The sequence below is a fragment of the Centropristis striata genome, chromosome 12 (genome assembly GCF_030273125.1).
Source record: "Centropristis striata isolate RG_2023a ecotype Rhode Island chromosome 12, C.striata_1.0, whole genome shotgun sequence".
Taxonomy (NCBI): domain Eukaryota; kingdom Metazoa; phylum Chordata; class Actinopteri; order Perciformes; family Serranidae; genus Centropristis; species Centropristis striata.
Window position 1 is genome coordinate 11109779 of NC_081528.1, and position 26418 is coordinate 11136196.

At 37.1% G+C, this 26418-nt stretch overlaps 3 protein-coding genes across 3 annotated transcripts; 2 read left to right on the forward strand and 1 right to left on the reverse strand.

Moving 5' to 3' along the window:
- Positions 1–344: 344 nt before the first annotated feature.
- On the reverse strand, positions 345–3073 carry bbs12 (Bardet-Biedl syndrome 12). The gene is made up of 2 exons (XM_059346838.1): positions 3006–3073; positions 345–2412 (listed from the first exon to the last, which is right to left on the reverse strand). The coding sequence occupies exon 2, from the start codon at positions 2398–2400 to the stop codon at positions 466–468; it is 1935 nt and encodes a 644-aa protein (XP_059202821.1). The 5' UTR covers positions 2401–2412; positions 3006–3073; the 3' UTR covers positions 345–465.
- Positions 3074–3192: 119 nt separating this feature from the next.
- Positions 3193–7055, forward strand: cetn4 (centrin 4). The gene is made up of 5 exons (XM_059346839.1): positions 3193–3329; positions 3996–4151; positions 4246–4374; positions 4670–4807; positions 6787–7055. Exons 1-5 carry the CDS (start codon positions 3327–3329, stop codon positions 6874–6876), a joined length of 516 nt encoding a protein of 171 aa, XP_059202822.1. The 5' UTR covers positions 3193–3326; the 3' UTR covers positions 6877–7055.
- Positions 7056–17927: 10872 nt separating this feature from the next.
- il21 (interleukin 21) lies at positions 17928–21226 on the forward strand. Its single transcript, XM_059346823.1, has 6 exons — positions 17928–18053; positions 18148–18189; positions 20229–20351; positions 20466–20507; positions 20641–20721; positions 20921–21226. Exons 1-6 carry the CDS (start codon positions 17928–17930, stop codon positions 20948–20950), a joined length of 444 nt encoding a protein of 147 aa, XP_059202806.1. The 3' UTR covers positions 20951–21226.
- Positions 21227–26418: the final 5192 nt, after the last annotated feature.

Genomic DNA, 26418 nt, shown 5'->3' on the forward strand with positions numbered 1-26418 from the left:
CTATGTTGAATAAAATAAAAACGTCGAGATATATTATTATTACTGACCATACTTCATGATTTCTGTGATGATGTGCTCATTTATCAAGGCTTTTTAAATACCTGGATGTCAGGATAGAGAATTAGATTGTGTATTTCTTTATTTTGCAGATTTTGTTTAAAATAAGAATATTTGTATAAGTCTTACCATTTAGAATCCAATTATTTCATCATATTTACCTGCATCAACTTGGATGAGTCGAAGACTGAAGTTTCATACAGGTGTTTGTCTCCCCCAAGTGGAAGCTTTGCTTCATTAAAATCTAATAATGGCCTTTGAAAATGTTCTGATGACAAGACAAGAAATAATTTTAAAAAACTTTATTTACTTTTTTTTTTTTTACTGAAAAACATATTTTAAAACAGTCTAAAAAACTTCAAGAGAATTGTTTACAGTCAAAACATTTCCAAAGATGTTGCAAAAAAGTCATAACAGCATCAGATTTTCCTGTTCTCCGTCAGTTTTTGGATCAATGCCAGTGATGACCTCTGAATCAGTCTGTAAGACCAGGAAAACCAGATCTAAGGCTTTCCTCCATGCTTCCTGCTTCACACTCAGATTATCGTAGATCTGTACTGCTGGTGTTTCACTGGATTTCTCAGGTAACAAAACTTCACCATCCTCTTCTTCACCTTTTGAGAAAAGTTGTGAGAACTTTGCAGCAATGCCTAGACTTTCGTTATAGTCCTGTAGTTGTTGGCTCACTGCAGTCCTGGCTCTGACTTTTGAAAATTTTCCTGTGTTAACCATTACAGTGGATATGTAATCTATAAAACCATCTGCCATGAGCTGCAACACTACACTCCTGTAAGGGTTAGCTGATGTCCCTGCTTTAGTTTGTTGGACAGAGTCTCCATTCCTCTCTCTGTGATGCCTGAAATGGTGATTGGCTTGCTTTTGAAGGTGATGAAGGCAAAGCATTTCTGTTGCTCCAGCACCAGGCAGGAGGGCTTTGTCTTTCAGTATGTGGTGGACACGATAGGCACACGCCCAAAACTGATCCTCCAGGGTCTGCAACTTGCCATTTACACAGCTTGTGATGACCACAGTGACCAACTCGCTGTTGTCACCAGTGGAAATATTCACAGTTGTTGAGGGCTTCCCCTCATGGCTGCTGATGTCCCTCCATATTGCAGCCTTGATACCAGTGCCAACACAGTGCTTACTCAACTGTGTGGCATAAGTCACAGGAACAGCTCCTGTTGCATTAGCTAATGCCGTCAAAACAGAGGCCTTAACTTTTTCCACCACAAGGATATGATGTCTACAACAGCGTTGAAGCACTCTCTCACTTACAAGCCCACTGATTAGTATCAGGTTCACTTCCAGGTTCAACACAACTGCCTCAAACTTTTCCATCCACTTTTCCTCTTTGCTTGAACTTGTCAAATCTGACTGATCACTCACACACTGTATACCTGTTGGCCTTTTAAAGCCAAGGTGACGATAGGTATCTGATAAATCTCCGTTAATTAAAGCCACCTTCAAGTGCTGATCTTTTAAGTGATGTGCAACTGAAGCCTGTTCAGCAGATAAGAGAACAATGCATCCTGGTAGAACACATGCATTGTTCTCTGGTAAACCAGGTAACACACAAGTGACAACTTTAGTAATATCAAACGTGGAACAGTTGATATCTTGCTGGTTATTGTTTGACTGTATTCGACTGGCTTCAACTACTAAATTCATGGCATCGACACAACCGTGACTCAATCCCTCTGCAATGTGTGCGACATTAAGAATGTTAGGCTGATGAGGTACTGAGACATTTTCAGACTTTGCCTCATAAAAATGTCTACTGAGCTTTATTTTCCTTTGTCCAATGCCATTTAGAATCTTGTGACCAACTTTTGTTGTCCTCTGCGTGTTGCACGATGCTTGTGAAGCCTCCATAACTGGTTTCTTTGACAGTTGACTTCCTAAACCATGCAATGTCTCTGATTCCCTCACACCAAGACCCTCAGTTGAGATGCTGCATTTCCTGCACACATCCAAGCATATATCCAGTCCTTCAGACATAGCTGAGAGGATGTGTGCTACTGAGATTCCTCTCTGAAGGCAATCCAGAGCAGCACGGCTCCAAGCTCCAGCGAGAAACAGCAGGCATCCTGACCCTGTATGATAGACCTTGTGGTGTGCTTGAATAGTCTCGTAAACCAGCTGACCAACAGCACAGGTCAGCTCCAGGTTCTCACAGATTCGTAAACACGAACACACAAGAGTCGACTGCCCACTCGCTTCATCTTGGATAAATTTGTACTTTTTATTTGGGCCCAAAGAGCAATGTGTGATTCCTGCCAGTGCTGAGAGCTTCTGCAGTCCGACATGCTGTTGGTGGTTTATGATCGTACTTCTCAGCATTGCTTGAGGTGCCTGAAATGTAAAAGGAGAAAAAAATGCAGTGGAAAGCAACTAAATACAGTTACCCAAGTACTTAACATAATTCAAATTTGAGGTGCAATTTTTCCATGGTGGTATTAATAAAGGTTTATCTTCAATGCAACATACATATAAAACACTCTAACTATGTCTATTAAGCTTTACGTTTTACACTGGTAACAATAATGTACTTAGCTTAAGTAAATATTCTGAATGCATGACTTTTAATTAAGGGTATTTTGTGGTAGCCTGTTGCTGACTAATTTAACTAAAGACTGTAAATATATATATATTCCACCACTAGTCACAACAACATACATGCAACTGCTGCTCCAATTGTTTGTAAATTAACACTGTACCCAACAAAACTAAAAATCGTAATAATATCTAAAAGAGCAAGTGACAGAGAAATCCACTTCAACAGCAGCTTGGAAGCTAAGCTAACTCTAGCTAATTTTTTAACTTATAAAGCACTTTATTTCTAAATTCAGCCTTTCCAAAAAGGAGCAAACGTACAGAAAAAACAGGGCTCTTCTCTAAAAGGCGTTTCTGCTACACATACCTATCCATAAAGAGTATAAAATTACCTTAATTTAATAAATGTACGGTAGTTGTTTCTGTCTTCACTGCCAAGCTGCTCCGGTTCAAGCGATTACGCACTGCGCAAGCGCGTTGTTTCCTGGTTGCTGGGCGACAAGAAACGACCTCGACCATTGGCAGAGAGCGTTATAGCCCGCCCATTCCATTTTGCAATTGGCTAATGTGAGCGCGTCACGGCGCTTTCACGGTTCCTATTGGGGCATCCCTTATGTCATTCAACGGAGAAATACAACCGTTGCTGCGTGTTTTGTTGACATCCGATCATCCTACGCATCATTGAAGCTTTTCTGGCTATATCTTTAATTTAAATGGTAAACCTCCATATAAATGTCTAGTTTGAAACGGACACTATATTAACGTTTTGGTATTAACTGTAAAGGGTGGCAAACTCTTAGTTAAAGCGGGTTAAACGTTGTTTCTGTTGGTCTTGTGGAGCAGCATGGGAGCTAAAGTTAGCTAGCATGATAGTAAAAGGTTTACCAAACTGTACAAATATCACCATGCTTTACCTGCTAACTAAGTGCATTGTATGAAACAGTAACCAGGGTTCATACGGATGCTTGAAATCCTTGAAAATGCTTCAATTTTAATGTTGTATTTTCAAGGTTTGAAAAGTGCTTGGATTTTGGATAAAGTGCTTGAAAATGCTTGAAATTCTTACTTTATTTCTCTTGCAATCTGACTATAGATAATAACATGTTCAATGAAAAAAAATAACACATTGAATATTGAGCAAATTGTACTTTTGATTGTTAAAAGTGTAAAACCATCGCTGTCGGTATGGTTGAGTGAAATTACCCCTTTTAGCATTTAAGTACTCATCTAAAACATGCAACTTAGAACCGTTGTAAGGTACTGGAAAAGCTTGAAAATTGACTTTAAAAAGTCCTTGAAAAGTGCTTGAATTTGACCACTCAAAAAGTGTATGAACCTTGAGTAAACTTGGCCTAATAATTATCAATGCTTGTGTTTTTTAGGCTTCAGGTTACCGAAAATCAGCTTCTATGGCTGGTCAGCGGAAAAAGGCAAGTCCCAAAGTCGAACTGACAGAGCAGCAAAAGCAAGAAATTAAAGAGGCTTTTGATCTCTTTGACGCAGATGGCACTGGAACAATTGATGTGAAGGAGCTAAAGGTCAGTTACAGATGTCAAGTGTATGCACAGATGAACGAATAACCAGATAACAGTGCCACAGCAGCCTCACATCTCCCATGTATCTGTGCCACAGGTTGCCATGAGAGCGCTCGGGTTCGAACCAAAGAAAGAAGAGATCAAAAAAATGATTGCAGACATTGATAGAGAGGGCTCAGGAACAATTGACTTCAATGACTTTCTTAGTATGATGACACTGAAAATGGTGAGTGTAATACAGCTGTAAGGCAACACCAGAAAACTTGTTATTTGTCATGTCTAGACTTGGAAAGACTGTGTTACAATACATAAAGTTATACATCTGTTTTCATGTCTTCACCTTTGGCTGCCACAGTAGTGTGTAAACAAATTCCATTGATATACAGTGAAATCAAATGTTTTGTATTGTGTTTGAACATGGAGAAATACCATTGATGCATATCATACTAGTTGAAAGATGTTGATTGAAAAAGTGTCAAATTAAGTTGTAGTGTATCAGTCATTATGTGTTTGTCTCATAGAGTGAAAAGGACTCTAAAGAAGAAATTCTGAAGGCTTTTCGGCTGTTTGATGATGACGGCACAGGAAAAATCTCTTTCAATAATCTCAAAAGAGTTGCAAAGGAGCTGGGTGAAACCCTCACAGATGAAGAATTGCAGGTATTATATTTTAGAAGAGCATGCCGTGTTTTCCATGTACCATATACTGCATATTATGGTGCTCCAGCCACATAGACCTCCCCCACCCAAAAATATTTATTAAGTCCTACTTTCAAAAAGCATGTGTGAAATGTCACAATCTGGAGACCTTTAACATAAGAGCAATATTTAAGTCGGGCCCGACTTATATTGTATTTTTGAGACTGACACTAATTTTGGTGGGGAAAAAATTGGATGATTACCAATATGGCAGCAAATATTGTGAATTATGTAGCAAGAAGGAAAATATACCTTTTTTATGTGTAAAACACAAAACATATTTAACAATATTTTGTTAACCACTTCTAGAAATTAAAACAGAAAAAATAAATAAAAAATAAAGTAAGTAGCTAAATAAACATCAATCATTGTATGTTCAGAATAAATTAATTGCTATAAGTTTGAATAAAGGAAAATGTTTCAGAAAGAAAGAAAATCCATCAGCATTTTAAAATGACTAAAAAATAATTTTCTGCAATTTGTAAAAGTTTGTAAAACAGTTTTCATATTAGCACATATCAGAAAACATATGGGTCAATGATGTGATCTAACCCACTGTCAGTTGGTGTAACAAGTATTTTTTTCCCATAAAGATCTGATTATATACAGGAAAATAAATGTGAACTAAAATGAGAAAAAATACAATCCACGTTTACATTTCAACACTATGGTTTATAACAAATTTTACATAATTTGTCAAAACTTCAGAAAAAAATGGTTGTATTGAGAATATGTTCTGCTCAATATTGACGAAATGTAATGTAGAAATATTACAATAAAAAATGTAATTTGATGTTTTTTAAAATGAAGTGATTATATGTATAAGTCCACTTAAATAAAATGTAGGTGGATGAAGTATTTAATATTTATAATTTTTTGTGGTTACATCATTTGACATCTTGCCAGCCCTTATTTGTCACTGACCCATCGCACCCTGATACATCGGTCAGGCTCTAAGAACTTCTTTTCATGACAGGAATGCATTTACATTAGTGAATTTGTGGTGAAACCATGTAAAATTAAATAGCTTGTGAATGAATTGCAGTTCTGCATTTTTTAATACTGAGTTAATGTTTCATATCGATGGTGGAACCTATAAGCTCTGTGAGACATTCTGTTCGTAGTTCCTGTTTTGCAATTCTTGATGTAGGCTTTACTGTTTCCCATGAACTTTAAGGTTGACTACTCGGAAAATTTTACCCGTTTTGTTTTTAAAATTACACTCAAACTGCTCCTGATGTGTCATAAGTGCACTATGTATCTTTCATGTTATATGCAGCTTGTTTTCATTTGAATATGGTATTGGAATTTAAAATGGTATGGTATTTAGGAATACATTTTTATGTCCACCGGCTGTGGTAGATGGTTTAGGTAGGAAAAGTACAAAGAAATGTATCAGCCAGAGAAGTGTTTGCTGCGGAGTCTTTAAAAGTTGCAAAAAAAAATCTGAATGTGGATTGTGATGAAGTACCATGATCTGAAATTATGCAACAATTTATTAATTGATTTAATTTGAGCAGAATGCCTTAATGCAATTCATTCATAGGGTACTTTCAGCAAGTTAAAAATTATTTTACTTTATTAATAAATAATATTGAGGAAAAACAGTAATAGGTACTAAATACTAAGCACTGTGTATAGTAGATAATTCATTAAAAGAGTCTTATATTTTACACAACCTTACTGAAGACAGGAATTATTTATCTTCTTCCCTTTGTGTTGTTCAGTTCTTACATGTGGTATTAAAACAGCAATGACATTGTAGCTGTTGGCTGGTTATTTTTGACGAACTTGAGCACTGAGATGCCCTGTATGATGTATGATGCCCAGTCATCATGAGAGTTTTTCTTGTCTGTCACATTTGAAATATCATGTATAGCTTTCGGTGCACTTGTTACTTTTTTTTGTTGAATGTTCAGACTTGTTTCTTATCTTTCCAGGAAATGATCGACGAGGCTGACCGAGATGGAGATGGTGAAGTCAACGAGCAGGAGTTCTTGAGAATAATGAAGAAGACCAATCTTTACTGAACCCGATGAGTGCGTTTCGGTCTTGATGTTTGTCATCTTTGATTCTATCAGAACAGTTTATACAGTAGCTTTTTTTGGACCTTTTGGGGACAGGTTTCTACACTTTAAATATTTTAGAATGCTTTATCTTTGCACTGATTTTTTCTACAATGCAAGACAAATAAATATATTTCTCCACATTTGTCTGTTGTTACGTTTACATATACCTGAGTTTGCATCTACACATGCCGTGTCAACGTGCAAGACTTTACAGTTTCAATGTGCATATACTAAATGCTCCCCTTAGATTCACAATGTTAGTTTAGATTCACAATTTCTCTTTCACTTTATATGCTGCAGTACATTCTGCACAGCGATGCATGCCAATAATGGCCAGATGTTGCGGACCAGACAGTGAAAGTCAAATGACTCAGATGATGCAGACTAACCAGAATGATGTTACTGTAGACAGAAATGACAAACATAAAGTCTCGATGAGTAACTCAATAATAGTCACTCTCACTTCATGTTCTCTTTTACTGAACCAAGTCATCATCTGTCGAAAGATACAGTACAGCTCTCTTACCTACATGTTCTGATCATGTTATAGGAAAGATACTCCTGCTGATTAATGGTAATGTACAGTGGTAGGCTGGTTTTGGCCAAAACACCATACCTTTTTAAAATAAACAGGATATTGTAATGACGTGTTTTTCCGAGCCGTCAGACGGCTGTCTATTATTTTGAGGACGCTTGCCACTGATTGTGAAAGTTCTGATAACCTGTTCTAGACAGTGGAGGAACGTCGGGCGGAAAATATGAAAAGCTTTGTCCCAAGATGAGATATCCTTTTTTCTCTTTCTTTTTTATATATTCCACGCATAAAATGTTTGATGGTATAAAAAGAAAAATGTGAGCCTATTTAAAGCATTGTAGATTTACAGAATTCACAAACAATTTGCTCAAGATACTGATGGTACATACGATTTTCTTTTTTGAACACGTATGACTCAAAGAAATTCATATTTTCTGAAACATAAAATACATTTATAGGCATGGCTGCTAGCCTTTCTGTTCTATAAAAGACAATGAACTCTTTTTTTCCCCAGGAAATTAAAAGTGCCAGAATACGGAATTTATATGACTTCCTGTTGAGTTGAAACTTTGAATTGATATAGATGAGCCAAATCAAAAGGCCAGTATTTCAGAGGTTCATTTTATGTTACCCCCTATGACTCAAATCCATCCACCGTCTCGTAGTTCAAAGTACACCACAGACCAGGTGAGAGCCGAAAAAACAGTGCTGAAACTCTCTTTGAATGGACAGACGATTACAAATTTGCACCTTAATGAATAATGTCCTGATATTAAAGAAAAATGTCTTGTGGTGCTGTGTGGGGTAATTTTGGTAATTTTATAAGTGGTTGGCATGCTCACGGTTTGAAGAAGCAAGCCACACATTTTAGTCCCCTAAAAGAAAAAAAATAATATCACTTATAAGTGATACGTTATATTTTGATTATTTTCACAGCTTTACTTTGCCAGGGAACTGAAGCCGTTATCTATACTCTCTTCAAAGCCACCAGACTCCTTTGACAAAAACAGTACTTTTAGCTCACAGAACACAGAAGTTGCTGGTCTACCACTACTTCAAATGTTTAGTTTCTGTTAGTGTGTGACTTTGGTGAATTGAGAACTCTTGAAAACAGGAAAGTCACACAATAACAAAAAATAACTGACTGAAGCAGTGGTAGACCAGCAACTCCTGTGTTTTGTAAGGTATAATTAATGTTTTTGTCAAAGGAGTTTGGTTGATTTGATGGCACCAGAGATGGATTAAACAGCTTCGGTTCCCTGTCAGAACGGGCAGTCAGACAGCAAGCTAAAGCGGTGAAACTGTTCTAAATACAGTGTACACTTACACTGATACTGATTCTTTTAGCTGCGTTTTTTTGAGGTGGCTAAAGTAAGTGTAAGGTTAAGAAGGTTCAGAAGTTAATATAATTTATGTTTGAGTTAATTTACTAAAAGATGCTTTTACAATGTTATAATTTTCATCAGTTGGCTGTTTGTGTATTTATGTTGCACATTTATTATTTACATATTTACATGTTGAATGTTTGCAGCTGCGTATTTAAGACAGTTTAGGACTGGCTTCTGATTGGTTAATTCAGTCTGGAATGTGAGAAACCAGGAAGTGAAGTCGTTATGAAGTTTGGTGACTGGGTAAAAAGGCTGTTTAAGAAAGTTACCTGTCGCCATCTTGCTGTCTCTCCTTATGAAGTGTGATCCAACCACCACACATCGAACCCTCACATTACATAAGTTTTGCCTCTGCCCCTGTCCACAATACAGTACATTGCTCAGGTTACGTGTTGGTACGCCTGATTCACCAAACCGTGGACATGCCGACTGCCATCTACTGTAGGTAATACACTGACTATATGTTTAAGTACCTTATACAACCCACTTCAAAAAAAAATTGGAACCATTGCTTTAGTGTTATTTCCAGGGTAATATCCTCCATCCACTTTTAACATTCAGTAATTATGGGATTCAACAGCTGTACACCACAGAATACACCAAAGTCTTCTTTCAAACATCTGAACTATTAGGTTTGAGGAGATACTGGTAATACTTCAAAAGACATCACTTTAACATGAATAAAGGAGAGGGTGCTTGCGCTGCATGGAGCAGTCATTTTGGAAGAGTAGGTGTCGTTCAAACGGTGGATGTTTGATTTTAGAACAAAACTTTCCAATTGGAGCTTGATGTTTTTGTACAGTGGCAGTTTCATGTCCTTTAACATCTGCACAGCCCCTCAGCTGAGTGTTATTCCCCTACTGTTGTGGTTAAACAGCAGTCACATCACACAGCCTGTTCAATACTCCCACTGCTCCGCTGCTCTTTACTTTTCCAATAAAATGATCAATTTCCAAAACAACAAAGCGCCGAAAGTCTGGTCGTTGCTGGTAAAAGATGATTTTGTTATTAACTCTTAAAAGGTCAAGAATGTGTCATATTTATGCCGGCAACCTATTTTCACAAGCCCCCTTTGAGTAAGACGAGTTGAAGACAAACTAATAACCGTCATTGTGCCTTGAAGAAGCAAAGAGTGGCTGCATCAGTGGTATGTTTGCTTTTTTTGTATTTGTGAAATGGGCTTTTAAAATGTTTTTCTCGATAATTAGGCATCCACAGAAAGCTGTTTAAATGTTTATATTCATCAGTGTTTTATCTTATACTCTTTTACAGCATGATGACTAAGAATGTGTTGTTGTTTTTTTGCAACTCCCTTACCTTCGACAATGTAGAGGAAACTGTTATCTATACTTTTGTCAGCACATTGTGAAAAACCATAATGACTTTAAAGATGGTATTTTGTGTGTAGGTAATGCTGAGGTGTCACTTTGTCATCCTCTTGAGAAGGTACTGTTGCAAACCTGACTCATTTACGTGCCTCAGATTTCAATGCTCGATCTGTTTCCGACCCCTTAGCCAATCACCTTTAAACATTTGAGGAGATAAGGTGTGCACGACTATGGAAAAAAAAGCTTCGTTAACAAGGAGCATCTGAGAACTTTAGAAGAAAGAATATCATGTTAGCTTTCCATACTACAAGTCGAATACCTTTGGTACACCTTTGTTAGCACTTACTCACCATAGCTTTTATATAATCTTGATCTATATTTGTATTTTTCATTTTTTATTAACTACTACTATTTATATTCACACCTTTTACTTCTGTTTTTGCTGCTGGAACAAGTGAATTTCCCCATTGTGGTACCAATAAAGTATTGTCTAATCAAATCTAATCTAATAAAAATATTATAATGTAAGGAAAACAGCCAATATATACACAGATTACTGTTTTGTAATTTCTATAGTGTAGAGTTAACTGGGGAGATGCTCCATAGCTAAAGAGAAGAAGCACAAGTTTGTGGACTTTGTGTAACTATACATTTGGAAATAAAAGCTTATATTGTTACAGTCAAACGAAAAATTATCTACAAAATTAGTCGAGCAGCTCTGTGATTTTGTCTCAACTGCTTAAGCATGGTTTTCTGGTCAAATGGTCGAATGAACGTGTCTCAGTCATCTTCTGAAATCAGTCAGCATACTGCTGCAGCTGTTTTCACTGTACATGATTCTATAGGATATTTTTGGTCATTTGGTCAATAAAATGCCTTATACAATTTAATGGAGGCCAGAGTTTACACTTAATATTCCGTACTGTCTGATGAAGAGCCAGATGAACCGAATAAAAGGGAGGAAAATATTAATATGAAATGAAGAAACAACTGTTTCAGCACAATTTGTGGATCGAGTGATTTTGATTGCGAGCAGCTCTCGTGTCAGATATCATTATTAGATGTTTCTGTGTCTTCTTAACTCTTAGCAGCAACAGATGCAAAGTCTAATTTAATGGGTGGCAGCTTAACTTCCGGAAAACTAGCCGAATGTCACTTCAAGGGACTTTTGACATGTAAGCAGAACTTATGTTGCAACAAAGTTCACTTTGCATGCGTTGAGATTAGGAAACTGTGGGTGTGATCACACTTTCATATGAAAAATTAAACACTGGCATTTTTATTTCCTGAGTGATTTTATCAGATAACATAATAGGCTCCTTTAACACACAACAGTGTTGAAAGGATATCAGCATTTGTTTCTATTTCAACTTTTTTTATACAAATTAAAAAACAAAAAAAAGTTGGAACAGTTGGGAACTGGCAGATTTCACAGTACACTGAACTTTGCACTTTGTGCCATATTGTACCGGATAAAGGCAATTTCAACAGAATTTGGCTGGTAATAAATTCCCTTCCGGCTGGAGGTTTCTTCCACCTGTCCCCATTTTTATTCTGTTTAATTAATTGAAATTAGATTATAATAAATAATTTAACCAATAACAATGTAAAACAGAGCTGAACTCCACAAATTGATTTTAAACATACTAGTTACATTTATTTTACTAATGATGACTAAAAAAAAAAGTATCAATAATATATAAACAAGCTGTGTCATCCATGCTGCGGTGTCGGCGGAGAGGACCAAAAGAGGCGATCCCCCACCCACGCTCATCTTTGTACTCTTCCTGTGCACTTACGGTAATATCATGCACGCTCGCTTTTCTTAATCACTCATGATCACCTTCATTTTTCCCTGTTTCAGCTCCATAAATGTTTGTAACATAATGAAGTATTTTATGTCCATGTGCATTAAGAAGAATAAAACAACAATATGCCAATATGTGCATGAGTTGCATTTCAACCTCGCACCCACTCGCCCTGGAAATGCAAACTGTTCACGGAGGGGAGACCGCAGGGTCGGAAATCATACTACTGCAAGTGGGAGTAGGAAGTAAACTATATGATTTAGACATGGCCTTAACACATCTGGCTGATAGTGTAATAGTTATGAAAACAAATGATAACTTACTACTATATAATGATGAGGTTTTTCACCTCATGTTGTTAGTTCTCACAGCAGTCTCAACTGTAAAAAAAGAAAAAAAAAGAAAAGAAACATGACTAATATTTCTTTTCAGTCGCCCACACACATACATACACACACGCACATACATACACATATGCACGCACACACACATGCCATAATTGGGCAAATTAGACAGCAACAGTGAACTTTTTGGACATAAATTTTATTTGGCTTAAACAATGCAATGGCATGGTAAACATGTTATCTAAAATAAATAAATACAATGACATCATCACAGCATGAGAAAGTGGCAACTTTGAGTCAAAACAAAACAAACAATATCTGCGCTGATTGCAGAGGCTACGTAATAGTGAAATACAGTACAGTAGAGAAATACATAAATAATAAACAAATGTAATCTGTCCATGTGTTCCGAATAAATTATATATTTAGAAAACAGACTGTAAGAGTATTAGATTACTCATGCCACTACTGGCCTTTTATTAAAATGTTAATAGCAAGTCTGTCATTTATTATTGGTATGATGGAGATCTGTTTCTAATCGTAACAGATTTTTTTTTTTTAACTTTATCATTCTTTATTTAACGGCAGCAATGTGACTGCTTTCTTTTCAGAATGTCTGTCTTCTATTAAATGTCATATGTAAACTCAAGCTTTCATCCGTCGTACGTAGTTAATAACCTTTAATAAAGGTGGTATACAGCAAACAGAAATCTGAAGGGAAAAAGACAAAAAATACATGAAAACACTATCAGAGATGATTTACAGACCTGATGACTTCAAACTAACTCAATTTGAAGTTGTGTATTCCTGTACATTGGAAATAAATCCTTAAATTTGTAAGTCAAAAAAGTAACAATACACTTCCTTTTTAACGGCTAGTGCTATTGTTCATGTTTTTCAGATGTTGGCTTGTTCACTGTGTTGTAACATTTAACAACAGCCTTTCAACTCTCCCACCAGTTGACCTCTATCTGTCAGTAATCTCCCGGCTGCAGATTCACTTCAAGTCACACTTGTTGTACTGCGTTTAACACTCTGGCTGACCACAAAGAGCAACTCTCACTGTGTGACATGTCTTCAAGCCTGACCGAGAGCTTTAGTCATCACCAAAAGCATGCCTCAGTACAGCAGCGTTTCACTCAATTTAAGTGGAAAATGCTTGAGCTCTTAAATTCAAATGAGGCATGTGTGACGATTAGACTCTTCCATCATGAAATGACTTTTTTTTTTTTTTAAGCACATGGTGAGATTAGCAGCTTAATTTGCTAGTAAAATAGTTAAGTAAAATAGTATAATGTAGCAAGTAAAATAACTGAGAACAGAGACACAAGACTTTGGTCATTTTTGCAAGTCTGGTTACACTTTATTAGCAAACAATACATAAGTCTTTGTATGTTGTAAGTTACTAGTTTGGTCTGTCTCTTATCTTCCAGCATGTCATTTTTTTATTTTTAGCTCAACTCATACGAAAGACCAAACCACGATGTAAAATGTTAAATAAGTGTATTTTGGTCAAGATGACCTGCAGGTCTGTTTCCAAAAAGGTCAAATTGTCAGTAGAGAGGTCTTCCTGACAAACTAAAGAGATGAAAAGTCATTGACATGCTGGAGGAGGATCAGGTACATTTTTCACTACTCGACGTCCCAGAATGTGTTCTCTAATGGCCGCAGAAATTATGAATGATGCCAAGATGGAAGAAACATCAAAGTTTAAAAGCAAAGGTTGAATCAAGGTTAGGAGCAAAAAGACCACATGGGGAGGGCATGAGAGGTGGTGAATAGGAGACAACAGGACATTCACCCACAAGACCAGTGTTTGTGTCCCATGAGAAAATAAAAGTAAACAATGTTACCTGTCCTCAGTTCCTCAGTTTGTGCTTTGTTTTTAATAGGATGGGTGGGTTGAAGGTGGGTGGGGTGGAGGGTGTTTGTTTCTATGTTTTGTTATCTTTTTATTATCATTATTTTCTCCTTTATTTTTTATGTGAAGCGCTTTGTGTTGCATCTTGCTTGTATGAAAAGTGCTATACAAATAAAGTCTGATTGATTGATTGACTGATTGATTGATACCTTCCGTGCAGCTCAACATCACCAATGCAGCTACCTCACTTGTGGTAGTTACATGCATTTACTGTATTTTATGTTTTACCTATCTTTTAAGATCCCTCACCATGTATTTTTAGCCTTAAACTTAGGGAAGTATTTTGTTGCCTTAGCCTAATGACACTGCAACAGTTTCATCATTTTAATGTCTACGTATCAGGATGCGTTGATCTCCTGCCGCCAGTAAGGACGATCATTTAAGAAATGCTTTTGTGGGTCGTATTTGAGAGTCGGAAGAAAAAACACATGTGGTTCTATTGTTTGTTGAGTTTCACCACTACTAAAAGACATTTATTACAACACAGTAATACAGAACTTTTAATTTGAATAGTTTGTCTTTATAAAAAAAAATTTTTACACCCCCTCTATGTTATCATTTTGTGGGGCAGAATGTTACGTCAATTTTCATTTTGACAAAGCTGCCTAGTAATGCCTTTTAACACATACACCACAGGTGTGGTAAGAGGGGTTCCTTGATGGCAGCCAGAGGAGGGAAATTCTAATGAATTAAATATACATGAGGACACATTTTCCCTCCCGCATGTGCATCACAGAAGGACTCCTGATAAGACGGGCGTCTGAGGGTGATGCACCTCTCAGACCAGTCGAAGCCCCCACCCACCTTTTCCCTTACGCTGACAAAGAGAGAACAGACGAGAGGGGTTTTCTCTTTCAGTCTCACTCTCACTTCCTCCCCTCTGGCGAGAGAGATGTAAAGATTGTGCGCAGACAGAACGTATGCGCGAACCCTGACAGGGCAGGCTGACTGCACAGAGTGTGAGCTACTTCTGTACACTGACTAACATGTGATGCCTCCTGAATTTCCACAATGTGTAATACTAATGCATATTGGAGGAGATGACTGAAGTCACAGGAGAAATATTTTGTCAAATTTCCATACAAATGCTGACGGTTTCTGTGACATTATTTATAACTACTGTGTCCTTTATCCGGCCTTCTAAAACCCTTGTGGCACATTTATGAAAAGTGTGAGGGCATGCGTAAAAATGTTAATTTTTCTACAATAAATGTTTGCAGTAAGCGCACATATCAAGCTGGAATCACTGTCAGCTACAACTCCAAGTGCTCAGCTATTACTAAAAAACATTTTGCACATTTTGTCAGTGATGGTTGACTTTTCTACTTGTGGTCTGCACTAGAGTCAGGGGAACAATGTTAAATTGGTCAAAATAATCACTTTTTTTTTTTTTTTCCGGAAGCATGGGGTGATTTTGAAACATGTGCTTACAAAAAGGCATGAAAGATACTAATGTGCAATGGACTAATGTGCAACATAAACTGGTTGAAACCTGTTACATCACATAATTTAAAGTCAACTGACACTTACTGAAAGGGTCAAACATAAAAAAAGGGTGCTGAAAAATGCTTTTCTGGTGAGTTAAATTGTGCTGATGCTGGGGAACAAAACACGACATATGCTGCTGACACCTTGAAATGCATTAAGACACTTCGTTACAGTGTGGGTTTGCATGGAAAACAATTGGTTTGTGTGTCAACGTCACAGGTAGTCAGTGTGTGATGCCGTTAATGTTTATGAGTCTAGTAAAGAACACTGACATTATCACTCATAGCAACGAGATCAACAAAACCTGATGGGACAAGTTGTTTCACTGACTTTTTTAAACATCAAAAACATGTCTTGCTCTGCCTCCACTGGTATTGTTAAAGGGAGTGCTAACTACATGAGGTCAGCACTGTCCCGGATGACTAATGCAAACACTGTCCAGGAACAGTGAGACGAAAGAAGTGTCAGCTTAAAATCACATTCAACAAGACTTTCGGTAGCATGGCTAAAGTTTCACCACTTCCGTGGAGAAGTGGACTTCCTCCCACACCACCGAGAAAACATACAATCTCCTCAACTCTACCTGTGGTTCAACATAAAAACATTAAACATGTTAAAAAAGGTTTCCTGTTGTTGCAGCATGCTCCGTGTGTTTGTGTAGGTTGCCACAATACACTCAGGTGGTCGATACCACACCTACGAACAATACCTATGACACGGTACAACTAGGGCTCCACTGATTCAAAGTGAAAATGGGAAGTGCCGTCTCCCTGTATCACTTGATTTACATTAAATGCTGTTATCCAATGTCATCTTAAATCTATACAAACCTTGAACCGCCAAGATTAATTGATGTATGTACACTACAAGCACCTCAGAACAAGAGAGTTAGGGGTTTGAACCCAGCTGCTGTGTGGAGTTTGCATCTTCTCCCCTTTGGTCACTGTAAACTGCAAAAAATGGTAGGGGTGAAAAATATGAACACAAGCACTCATGACCAAGCTGAATAGAGAGCAGACTCAACAAACTCAAATGAAAACAATAAATGCAAACACAAAGATAAATGTATACACAAAGTAGCTGGCCTGCAGCGTTGGGTGCATTCAAGGGCGTGCAGTCAATATTAGACAATATCACATCCTCATTTAACACAGCTATTACATTTATATAAACTTACAAAAAGTAAAATATAATTAGAAAATGTTATTAATGCGCTTTTACAGACATTTAAAATATTACAAAATAAAGGTGTATCTAAGTGATATGTATCGATTTTCAATATGCAATAATTTATTATAATTCATTACATTATAACACTGATTCCCAAAAAGTCGGGACGCTGAACATTGTATCCAAACAAAATGCAATGAAATAAAACAAAACCTCCATATACACTCATTCTGAATTTGATGTAATCTGTTTTTAATTTAAATTTTACACCGAGATACAAATCTTTTGGAATCGGGGTTTTCAAGTTTGAAAAGATTAAACGTCATAAAGTTGTGAGATAAGATTGAAACATGGGTTGAGGTCAGCACTGTCCCGGATGACTAATGCGAACACTGTCCAGGAACAGTGAGACGAAAGAAGGGAAGTGTCAGCTTAAAATCACATTCAACAAGACTTTCGGTAGCATGGCTAAAGTTTCACCACTTCCGTGGAGAAGTGGACTTCCTCCCACACCACCGAGAAAACATACAATCTCCTCAACTCTACCTGTGGTTCAACATAAAAACATTAAACACGTTAAAAAAGGTTTCCTGTTGTTGCAGCATGCTCCGTGTGTTTGTGTAGGTTGCCACAATACACTCAGGTTGTCGATACCACACCTACGAACAATACCTATGACACGGTACAACTAGGGCTCCACTGATTCAAAGTGAAAATGGGAAGTGCCGTCTCCCTGTAGTTTCCTGTCGGGTGCACTCAAACAACTTATCGTTCACACACTTGCATCTATAGGCCCCACGCAGGCGCGGCTTGACGCCACTCTCGTATCAGTGGTGACTGCCAGTGGAAAAGAAAATTTCATTACTCACACACACCAGTTTCTGCAGCTTTCCAACTCTCTGCAAGTGGTTTTCCTGTGTCCTCAGGGATATGTATAAAAAGGTAAGTCACACAACTGTCTGCATTTCCAGTAAAACTTTTTGAAAAAGCCTGCTTTGGTGATCTGGTGCGTGCGGCTCACACTGAGAATATGAAGCTGGTTGTTTTTTGCCTTTTTGCAGTTTGCTGCAGTTCTTTGGCCAGCACAACGGAGAGACCATTGAGAAAATTACTTGAGGTCATGAGTGAACTGCAGGCTGTGAGAAAAAACCTTAAGGTAGGTTCATCTACATTTGCTTTTTCTCAACTTTGTCCATTTGTGGTGGCAGTTCTCATCACTGAGTACAATATTCTTGGTTTGTGCGTTGCAGAACAACGACACGATGCTGAATATTCCACCACAGAATCTCACGGTAAGCCAAACTAATTTGTATTAAAATGATGTTGATAGTCTGTATTACAGCCACACTTAATATTTGTGGTTGCTTACTCATTGTTGTTATTCTCCCACTTACTGTAGTTGCTAATTGTCATGTGCTGGCTACTGTAGGAGTACATCAAATGATTGGTGGAACAACAAAATGCATTCATAAAAAGCATATACAATCAGCTGTAACTTCAAGGCTTACTTTGCAGAGTCCATTTTTAAATATGTTTCCAATCTTTTTCCACATCTGATAGTTAGTTTAATTTAAAATTGAATTAATCCAAAACAGACATAAGCAGTGCAAACTTTACAAGTTAAATCTAAAAATCTGTCGTCTTTAATAGAATGAACTGATATGCAAGAATAATATACCATTTATTAACATAACACAATATTTTGCAAATTAGGTTTTCATTTTTATTTCCTTTTTGAATTTGATAAACTGAAACTAATCTTAATATTGCTACGTATTAATGGCACAAAAGCAATTTTATTTGAGTTTTATGGTTGAAATATTTATGATTAACATAATATATAGAACCAAATAGCATCCTCCACATGTTTTACAAACTAGCTGCCATGCATTTAGTTTTTTGTAAAGGAATTACAGGCACAAGTGGTTAAATATTATACCCATAGAACAACTACATACAAGTATAAATTTTCCAGTTTTGAGCGATGCTCTTGTGGGCCAAACAATTCCACATAATTTGATAACATGCATTTGACCTCAAATAAATGCATTCTAAGATCAAATGCATTACTTGTAAATTCAGCCCTCTTTCTTGTCAGGCTCCTGAGTGAGTCATGTCGAGACTGCTCAGTGTATTTTCTCACAGCTTCCGTTGCACTCTCAAGTGAAATGTGATGAGTAATCAGGCAGAGAGCAGACAAAACCATGACACTTCCTCACCACCTCAAAATGTTTTTCTGACATGCAAGAAACATTTGACTCAATCTTCTCTTAAAGAATAGGCAAATTATTGCTTATCTTGAACCACAAATGATTAGGATCCCTGAGTGGGTTTGGAGATGTGCAAATTTTGCTCTATGGTGTAGTGATTTTTTTTCTGAATTGTCGCAAAATCATAAGATATTTTGACTATAAAAGTAGCAAATTTTTCAATAAATTATAAGAAATATAATTTCTCTTGTTAATTTCTTACCCTGATGGGATAATGTAATCTACTAATTTTGCAATCAGACACGATTTAATTAAAAACTATGACTTGACCTAAACTGGTTCGGTTCATGCGTGCCACACAATGCAGTATGAGCATCTTAACAGAAACAGTAGCTTCAGTTGGAAAAAAACGTGTCATATCGTCAACACTTTCACAAAGATATCTGGAGGGAAACAATCAGACAAAAACGTCCAAAGCACTTTACGGAACAGAAACTTATCTTTGAAATAGTGGAAACTTTATTTAGTTAAGTTTCAGTTGAATCAAAGTGTTATGCGTGTATAAGATTGGAAAGTAAACTGCAATCATAAAGTCATGACATGAAACCAGAATCTTGGAAATGTTTACACGGCAGTGATGGGAGGATTTCCCTCCTCAAATTGATACATGTAGAACACAATGAATTTTCTAATAAATTAGCAGATGTAACCGATTGTTGGTGAACAAGAGCTTTGTTTGACAAAATCCAATTTTGAAAGCTATATCTTACTCTATATGTGTTTATGTGGTTTTGCAGGTTTCTGTAATCTAATTTATCCAAACCAATTTAACAAACAACGGCTGCAAGGTTGCCATTGATTTAAATCAAATGACAATGACATTTAAGTGAGCTGAACACTGACATATTAAAAAAATGTAGTGTTCAACAAATGTGTCATGTTTACTAATCTGGATTATGCCTAAAATGTAATCACTTTTTTGGTACAATGTTTCATATAAAAAAGGAATGCTTTTTTGTTTTTCCAAGAGGTCAAATTACACAAAAAAGACATTGTTATATATTGTTGTGGTCTTGATGTTTTATTCACAAACATTGCTTTCTGTTTCATTATATTAACAGGGTTGCTGCGGTCCGTCTGCCTTGCAATGCTTCCGGGCTAATCTGAATGTGAAGTTCGGCATTACAGAAAGGGCACCAACCAAAGAAGGCAAGCTTTACAGAAGCCTTAAGATGGGTTTGACTGTAAGTAAATGGGATTTAATAAGCAATTTATATAAAAGTCTATATAAAGAACAATGTCAAGTTTTGTAGTACAGTACGCTTTTAAAACCAACACATTTCTTTGATCCATTTCAGGAGAGAAGTCTGAACTTCATTTGCGATTCAACAAATGCTCAGGTAAGAGGAAATGTCACCAGTTTTTTACATAACTGAAATATCAGTAACCAATCAATAAGGAAATGAGTGTGGTGTGTGTTGCACTAGCAGTATATGGTCATCAGTAAGCTAAATTTCTCGTTTTTCCTTTTAGCTCAACTGCCCACACTGCGACGAACATCCAAAGGGAAATGTCACTCAATTTTTCGATAGTCTGGAGTCCCTTTTTCAAAAGGTAAGCACATTTTCTCTTTTCTGTCAGACTTATTTCACAGAAATATAAATAAAATATAATTTGTTTTTAATGCAGTATAAGGAAAAGTTTTTTTTTTCCAGAAATCTGTAGCCCGACATGTCATCAATGTTGTAAATATGTGTATATGAAACAATGACTAATAGGGAAATTAAATATAATTTTATTTTTTTCTCTTTAGGCCATAGCCACCAGACGGAGCATGGAGTGAAAAGAGGTGAAGACAAGTTTTGTGACCAAGGATTGAATGTAGAGAAGACACTACGCTGAACAGATGCTAAACAACTTATAGCCTTCTAAATATTTAACTTATTTCATATTTATTTGGATAGTGGTGGTGAACTCACTCAAGCTATAGAATGTATTTTCAAGAAAGCTGCTTTGCCGCCACCCAGTGGACATGACAGTTTTTTTTGTTTTCTCCCCCTCTTTTTCACTGAAAGTGAAAGTTAATTTATATGTTGTAGTTCTCAAAGAATGTTAAGTATATAACAACATTGCTACTATGTATGTTGTATTGCCTTAGTACAGGATGTTATGTTGAAATTGTTGTACAATTTTAAAATATTAAATATATTACAACTCAGATGTTTTTGGTTTGCTTGTTTTTTTGTAGGACATCATAACTTAAAGTTCTTATCAACTGGGCGTTTGTTAAACTCTGTGAAAGGCATTGGGAAAGAAGAAAATGTTTTACAGTCATTTGTGAGGATAAGAATTGTGATTTTAATTCAAAACAGAACAAAAACACTTTTCTCTATTTTCAGTAGTCGGGGGCAATATAAATATGAATCCTCTCAGCTGATATGAACACATCTTGGGAGCTAATTTACAGTTATCGCGTTAGTTTTGCTACAAGGTTTACTTTTTTTAAACATACTTTTTATTTTACATTGTTGTAATTTACAAACAACTTACGGGGATTGCCAACAAGGTATGTCTCGCACAAAAGCAAATACTTGGACTACTGGTGTCACACTATTTTAGATGTTTTTACTCTTTTCATTCTGTAATCTATTGTCATACAAATAGTACCATCTCTTATTTTACTGTCCTGTTCAAAAGTCAACAGAGAATTTGTGTTTACGTATGTTATACATATTGTGCCCTAATAGTACATGGTTGAAAATGTTTTGATATCCGTTTCAGGATTTACTTTAATTCCATACAGGATTCATTCATTGTCTTTATCGATTCTTCCAATAAACTTGCTCCCTTTTTAGGTGTTTAACCCTATAAAGCCAAGTGTATCATATTTGATACACATGTTGTTGAGACCTCTACATCATTAGAGTGATATATTTTTTTCCTGAAAAACCTGATACATGTAGTGGGTATACATGTGTTGGAGATTAAAAACAAACAAACTGAGCAACAAATTGCACAAAAATACCAGGTGTAGCAAAAATGATACAGGTTCATTGCTGGGTGAAAACTTCATATCATCATATCATCAGATAATGCATATTTGAATATTTGAATATTTGAATTAAATGTTAAAAGGAAAGTCTTAATAGGATAAAAATGTTAGGTTTTATGTTTTTGTTAGTTCAAGAAAAACAAACTGTGAGCAACAAATTGTACAAAAAGACCTGATGTATCAAATATGATACAAATTAGAATTCATATATGCAAATTGATTTATTTTTTTTGTCAGCAGATTCAATAAATACTCAAGTTTTTAAGAAATATAATTTTCTGGCAATTATTTCATGGTTCAGGCTTTATAGGGTTAAATGTGTTTTAAAAGTATTTTTAAAAAACCCCTCAGCCAGGCAGTTTGGTGCGGCACTAGCAGTGATGCAGACCTTGTATCAGACCGTTGTGATGAAAAGGGAGCTGAGCTGGAACACAAAGCTCTAAATTTAACCATCCTTCTTCCTGGTGTCAGGTGGCACCGTTGTAGGATAGCCTCGGCCACCAGGTGAATGTGTGTGTGTGAACAGGTGAATGTGCGCAGTCTGTAGTGTAAAGCGCTTTGGATAAAAGCGCTATATAAGTGCATTCCATTTACTATTTACCATTTGGACTCTCACACCTAGGGCCACGAACTTCAGGTAATGACTGAAAGAATAAGATCACGGATACAAGAAGCCGGAATGAGTTTCCTCTGTAGGGTGGCTGGGCTGAGTGGAAAGAGGATGGTGAGCTTGGACATCTCGAGGGAACTGAGTAGAGCTGCCAGTTCAGGTGGTTCGTACATGTGATCAGGATGCCTACTGAACGTTAGATACACCTTGCTAGTACCAGGTTGGACCCCCTTTTGCCTTCATAAGTGCCTTAACTCTGTGGCATGGATTCAACAAGGTGCTGGAAACATTCCTCGGAGATTCTCATCCATATTGACGTGATAAATTAGCAGCAACTGAGTGATGCTGTCGGTGATGCAAATTTCCCATTCCACCACATCCCAATGGCGTACTATTGGATTGAGATCTGGTGACTGGAGGCCACAACAGTGAGCTCATTGTCATGTTCAAGAAACCCTTTGAGGAGTGGCCGGTGTGGTCTTCTGCTGGTGTAGCCCATCTGCTTCAAGGTTGGACGTGTTGTATGTTCAGAGACGGCCACTGCAGACCTTGGTTGTAACGAGTGGTTATTTGAGTTGCTTTTGCCTTTCTATCATCTCGAACCAGTCTGGCCATTCTCCTCTGACCTCTGGCATCAACAGCACATTTTTGGATATTTTCTCTCCTTTAGACCATTCTCTGTAAACCCTAGAGATGGTTGTTTGACCAGTCTGTCTGGAACGAACAACAATGGCACATTAAAAGTCACTTAAATCAACTTTCTTCCCCATTCTGATGCTCAGTTTTAACTTCAGCAGGTCGTCTTCACCATGTCTACATGCCTAAATGCATTGAGTTGCTGCCATATGATTGGCAGATTAGATATTTGCATTAACAAGTAGTTGAACAGACATACCGCATGAGGTGCCCATTGAGTGTATATCTATTCTGTTCAGGCAATGCCTTGTGAAGGAAGGAGAGCCCCAAATAAATGGAGGATAGATGGATGGATAAATTGATATTATTTTAAAAGCTGATTAGTGCTGCTGGGGTTCTCACAGTGAAAGGAGTCTTACAACCAACAACTGTACCAATACAACTGAACAAGTTCAGTGATGAAAGTGTCGTACCCAAATAGTCGAGGAGCAATTATAAAAAAAAAAACAGTCATACCTGTTTATTAAAGGCCCTTTCTAGTAAAAAAAAATAAATAAGTCACATTCACTGCCAATATTGATTTACAGGGCTGACAAGGCCATGAACATTTTGAATTGCCTTTTACCACCACTAGAGGGCCCCATCATGAAACCAATTTTAGGCAGTGCCATGTGTATAATATGTGCCCAGGTAGAAATTCAGTAGGGGAAAGTTCCAGTGACACTATTTGACTATTAGAATTAATTTAAAGCATGTTCTGTGTTTTTTATTTATTTTATTTTTTAACATTGCTGTGCTATCTAATGAATTCTTCAATTGTAATTGGGTCTTATTTATTTCATCAATAAAACAACATGAAATAAGGCTGAGATGAATAATTTCAGATTAGGGCACTTCAATAAGAAATCTGTCCGTCCATTTTCACCTTCACCACCATCTTAGATCATTAAAACCAGGTCGACTTACAAAAAGTGCAGGCATGGTTAAAATGTGTGGAGAGAAAATTACCACAAAAACAAACAAACCACAAACAAACAAGCTAATATGCAGCAACAAAGCAATCCAAAAACCTCTGACATCTCTCACAATGACAGGTGCAAAGATGTTTTTTACGCAGGTGCCCTCACTACACACACTACTGTGGACTTCCCAGATGACAAGGGGGATTTCAGCAACACAAACAAACTCATCGAACTTTACCAAGGTGTAGTTCACACCTGTTAAAGTAAGAATGCAACTAGCAGCATTTTAGTTTCACAACTACAATTGGCATAAAGTGTGAAAGGATCTGGAAAAAATAACTATGTTCAAGGCCCCAGTTTCATTCTGCTGGGTCACAACTCTTCCCTCTCCATGACAGGCAGCATGTTGAAAATGCTCTGTAGGGTCCAGAAGTTTTCTAAACCCATGTGTCTTTAATTGGGTTAAGAACTCTCGGCTGTGACGGTCATTGCATATGCTTAAAACAATCTGTGTCAAACAAGAATCGGCATTTGTTCAACTTCTCCAATCTTTTCTTAAGTTTCAAGTTCTAATATCCTCTGAGAAGTGATATTCTGAAGGCCGCTTTTGCAGGAGAATAATAGGAGAAAATATGAGAATGTACAGTGGCGCTCAAAAGTTTGGGGTCACCCAGGAAATGTCTGTGTTGTTTTCCATTAAAAACAAACTGTTTTAGTCATTTTAACCTGTACAAATCTCCAACTTTACCTCTAGATACTCAACTAGCCGGAGGAAGGATCACTTTATTGCTTCTCAATTAGTACTAAACAGTTTTCAGCTGTGCTAACATAATGCTTATAGGTGTTTTGATGACCAATGAGCCTTTCAACACTATAAACGTAATATAAATCTAAGTTATTATTATTATTAACATGGATTAACACAATGAGCCTCTGGAAAACAGGAGTGATGGTTGCTGACAATATATATTCCATAAGAAAATCAGCCGTTTCCAGCTTTAATAGTCATTTAACACATACGTCTGATCAATTGAATGTTGTTCTATTTTTTTTTTTTTGTGATCAACTGTTTTATTGACAATATAGATTCTCACAAGGTCAGACAGTGCATACATCTTAAACAAATCTATCCCTCCCTCTCTCCCTCCCCCTGGCGACATCCCCGCTCCCTCCCACCTCCCCTCTCTGTCTAATGTTTTACAATCCTATAATGTGCCTTTATTCTGGACTGAGCAGGTCCGTTATAGCCAAAGCGGCTCTCTTCCATGAGTCCAGTGTAGAACTCTTGGCTTTGTTCATCATGCTGTAATTTGGTTCTAACATGACCACATCCTGAAAGTATCGCAGCCATTTCTTAGCGTACAGTTTATGAGGAGGTAGCCAGCGTTGTACTATCAGCCTTTTGGCAGCCGTCAGGCCAGCCAACCAAACCTTACGTTGTTTCTCATTTAGCCCCAAATGTGAATAGTCATTGAGCAAAAGTAGAGTCGGCTCCAGAGGTACAGGCTTATCAATCACATCATAATCACTGTTACTTTCCTCCAAAATCATAAACCTCTGGGCAGTCCCATACCATATGCTTAAATGTTTCCGGCGTGTTCAGGGAGCACAGGACAACTTCATATGGAATCTCAAAAGTGGCATCAGATAGGACTTCTGACACAGCTTATTATGAATCAACTGATGGTTGGGGTTTTTGGACGCGTGCAATGTGTTCCCCCAGACCTTTTTCCAAATTTATGTCCTCCTCTGCAACAGCCAAGTCTCTAGACCATGCCTTGGCCAGGGATAGCTCCTTCTGTTGTTTCTCATTTTTTATAACAATGTGTTTTTCTTTCACAAATAAGGACATTTCTAAGTGACCCCGAACTTCTGAGCTGTAGTGTACATCTCCTTTTTGTTGCTAATGAGGACGAAGTCTGTTCTTCATATAGTAGCTGTGGCTCAGTTGGTAGATCGGTCTCACACGGATTGGACGGTTGGTGGTTTGATCCCTAACTGTGGCAGCCTACATGTCGAAGTTGGTCAAGATACTGAACCCCAAATGTCCC

Coding starts and splice junctions, on each gene's coding strand:
- il21 (XM_059346823.1), top strand. CDS start 17,928: ATGAAGCTGGTTGTTTTTTGCCTTTTTGCAGTTTGCTGCAGTTCTTTG. Junction 20,352..20,465: donor GCCTTAAGATGGGTTTGACT/GTAAGTAAATGG, acceptor GATCCATTTCAG/GAGAGAAGTCTGAACTTCAT. Junction 20,508..20,640: donor GCGATTCAACAAATGCTCAG/GTAAGAGGAAAT, acceptor TTTTCCTTTTAG/CTCAACTGCCCACACTGCGA.
- cetn4 (XM_059346839.1), top strand. Junction 4,375..4,669: donor GTATGATGACACTGAAAATG/GTGAGTGTAATA, acceptor TTTGTCTCATAG/AGTGAAAAGGACTCTAAAGA. Junction 4,808..6,786: donor TCACAGATGAAGAATTGCAG/GTATTATATTTT, acceptor TTATCTTTCCAG/GAAATGATCGACGAGGCTGA.
- bbs12 (XM_059346838.1), bottom strand. CDS start 2,400: ATGCTGAGAAGTACGATCATAAACCACCAACAGCATGTCGGACTGCAG.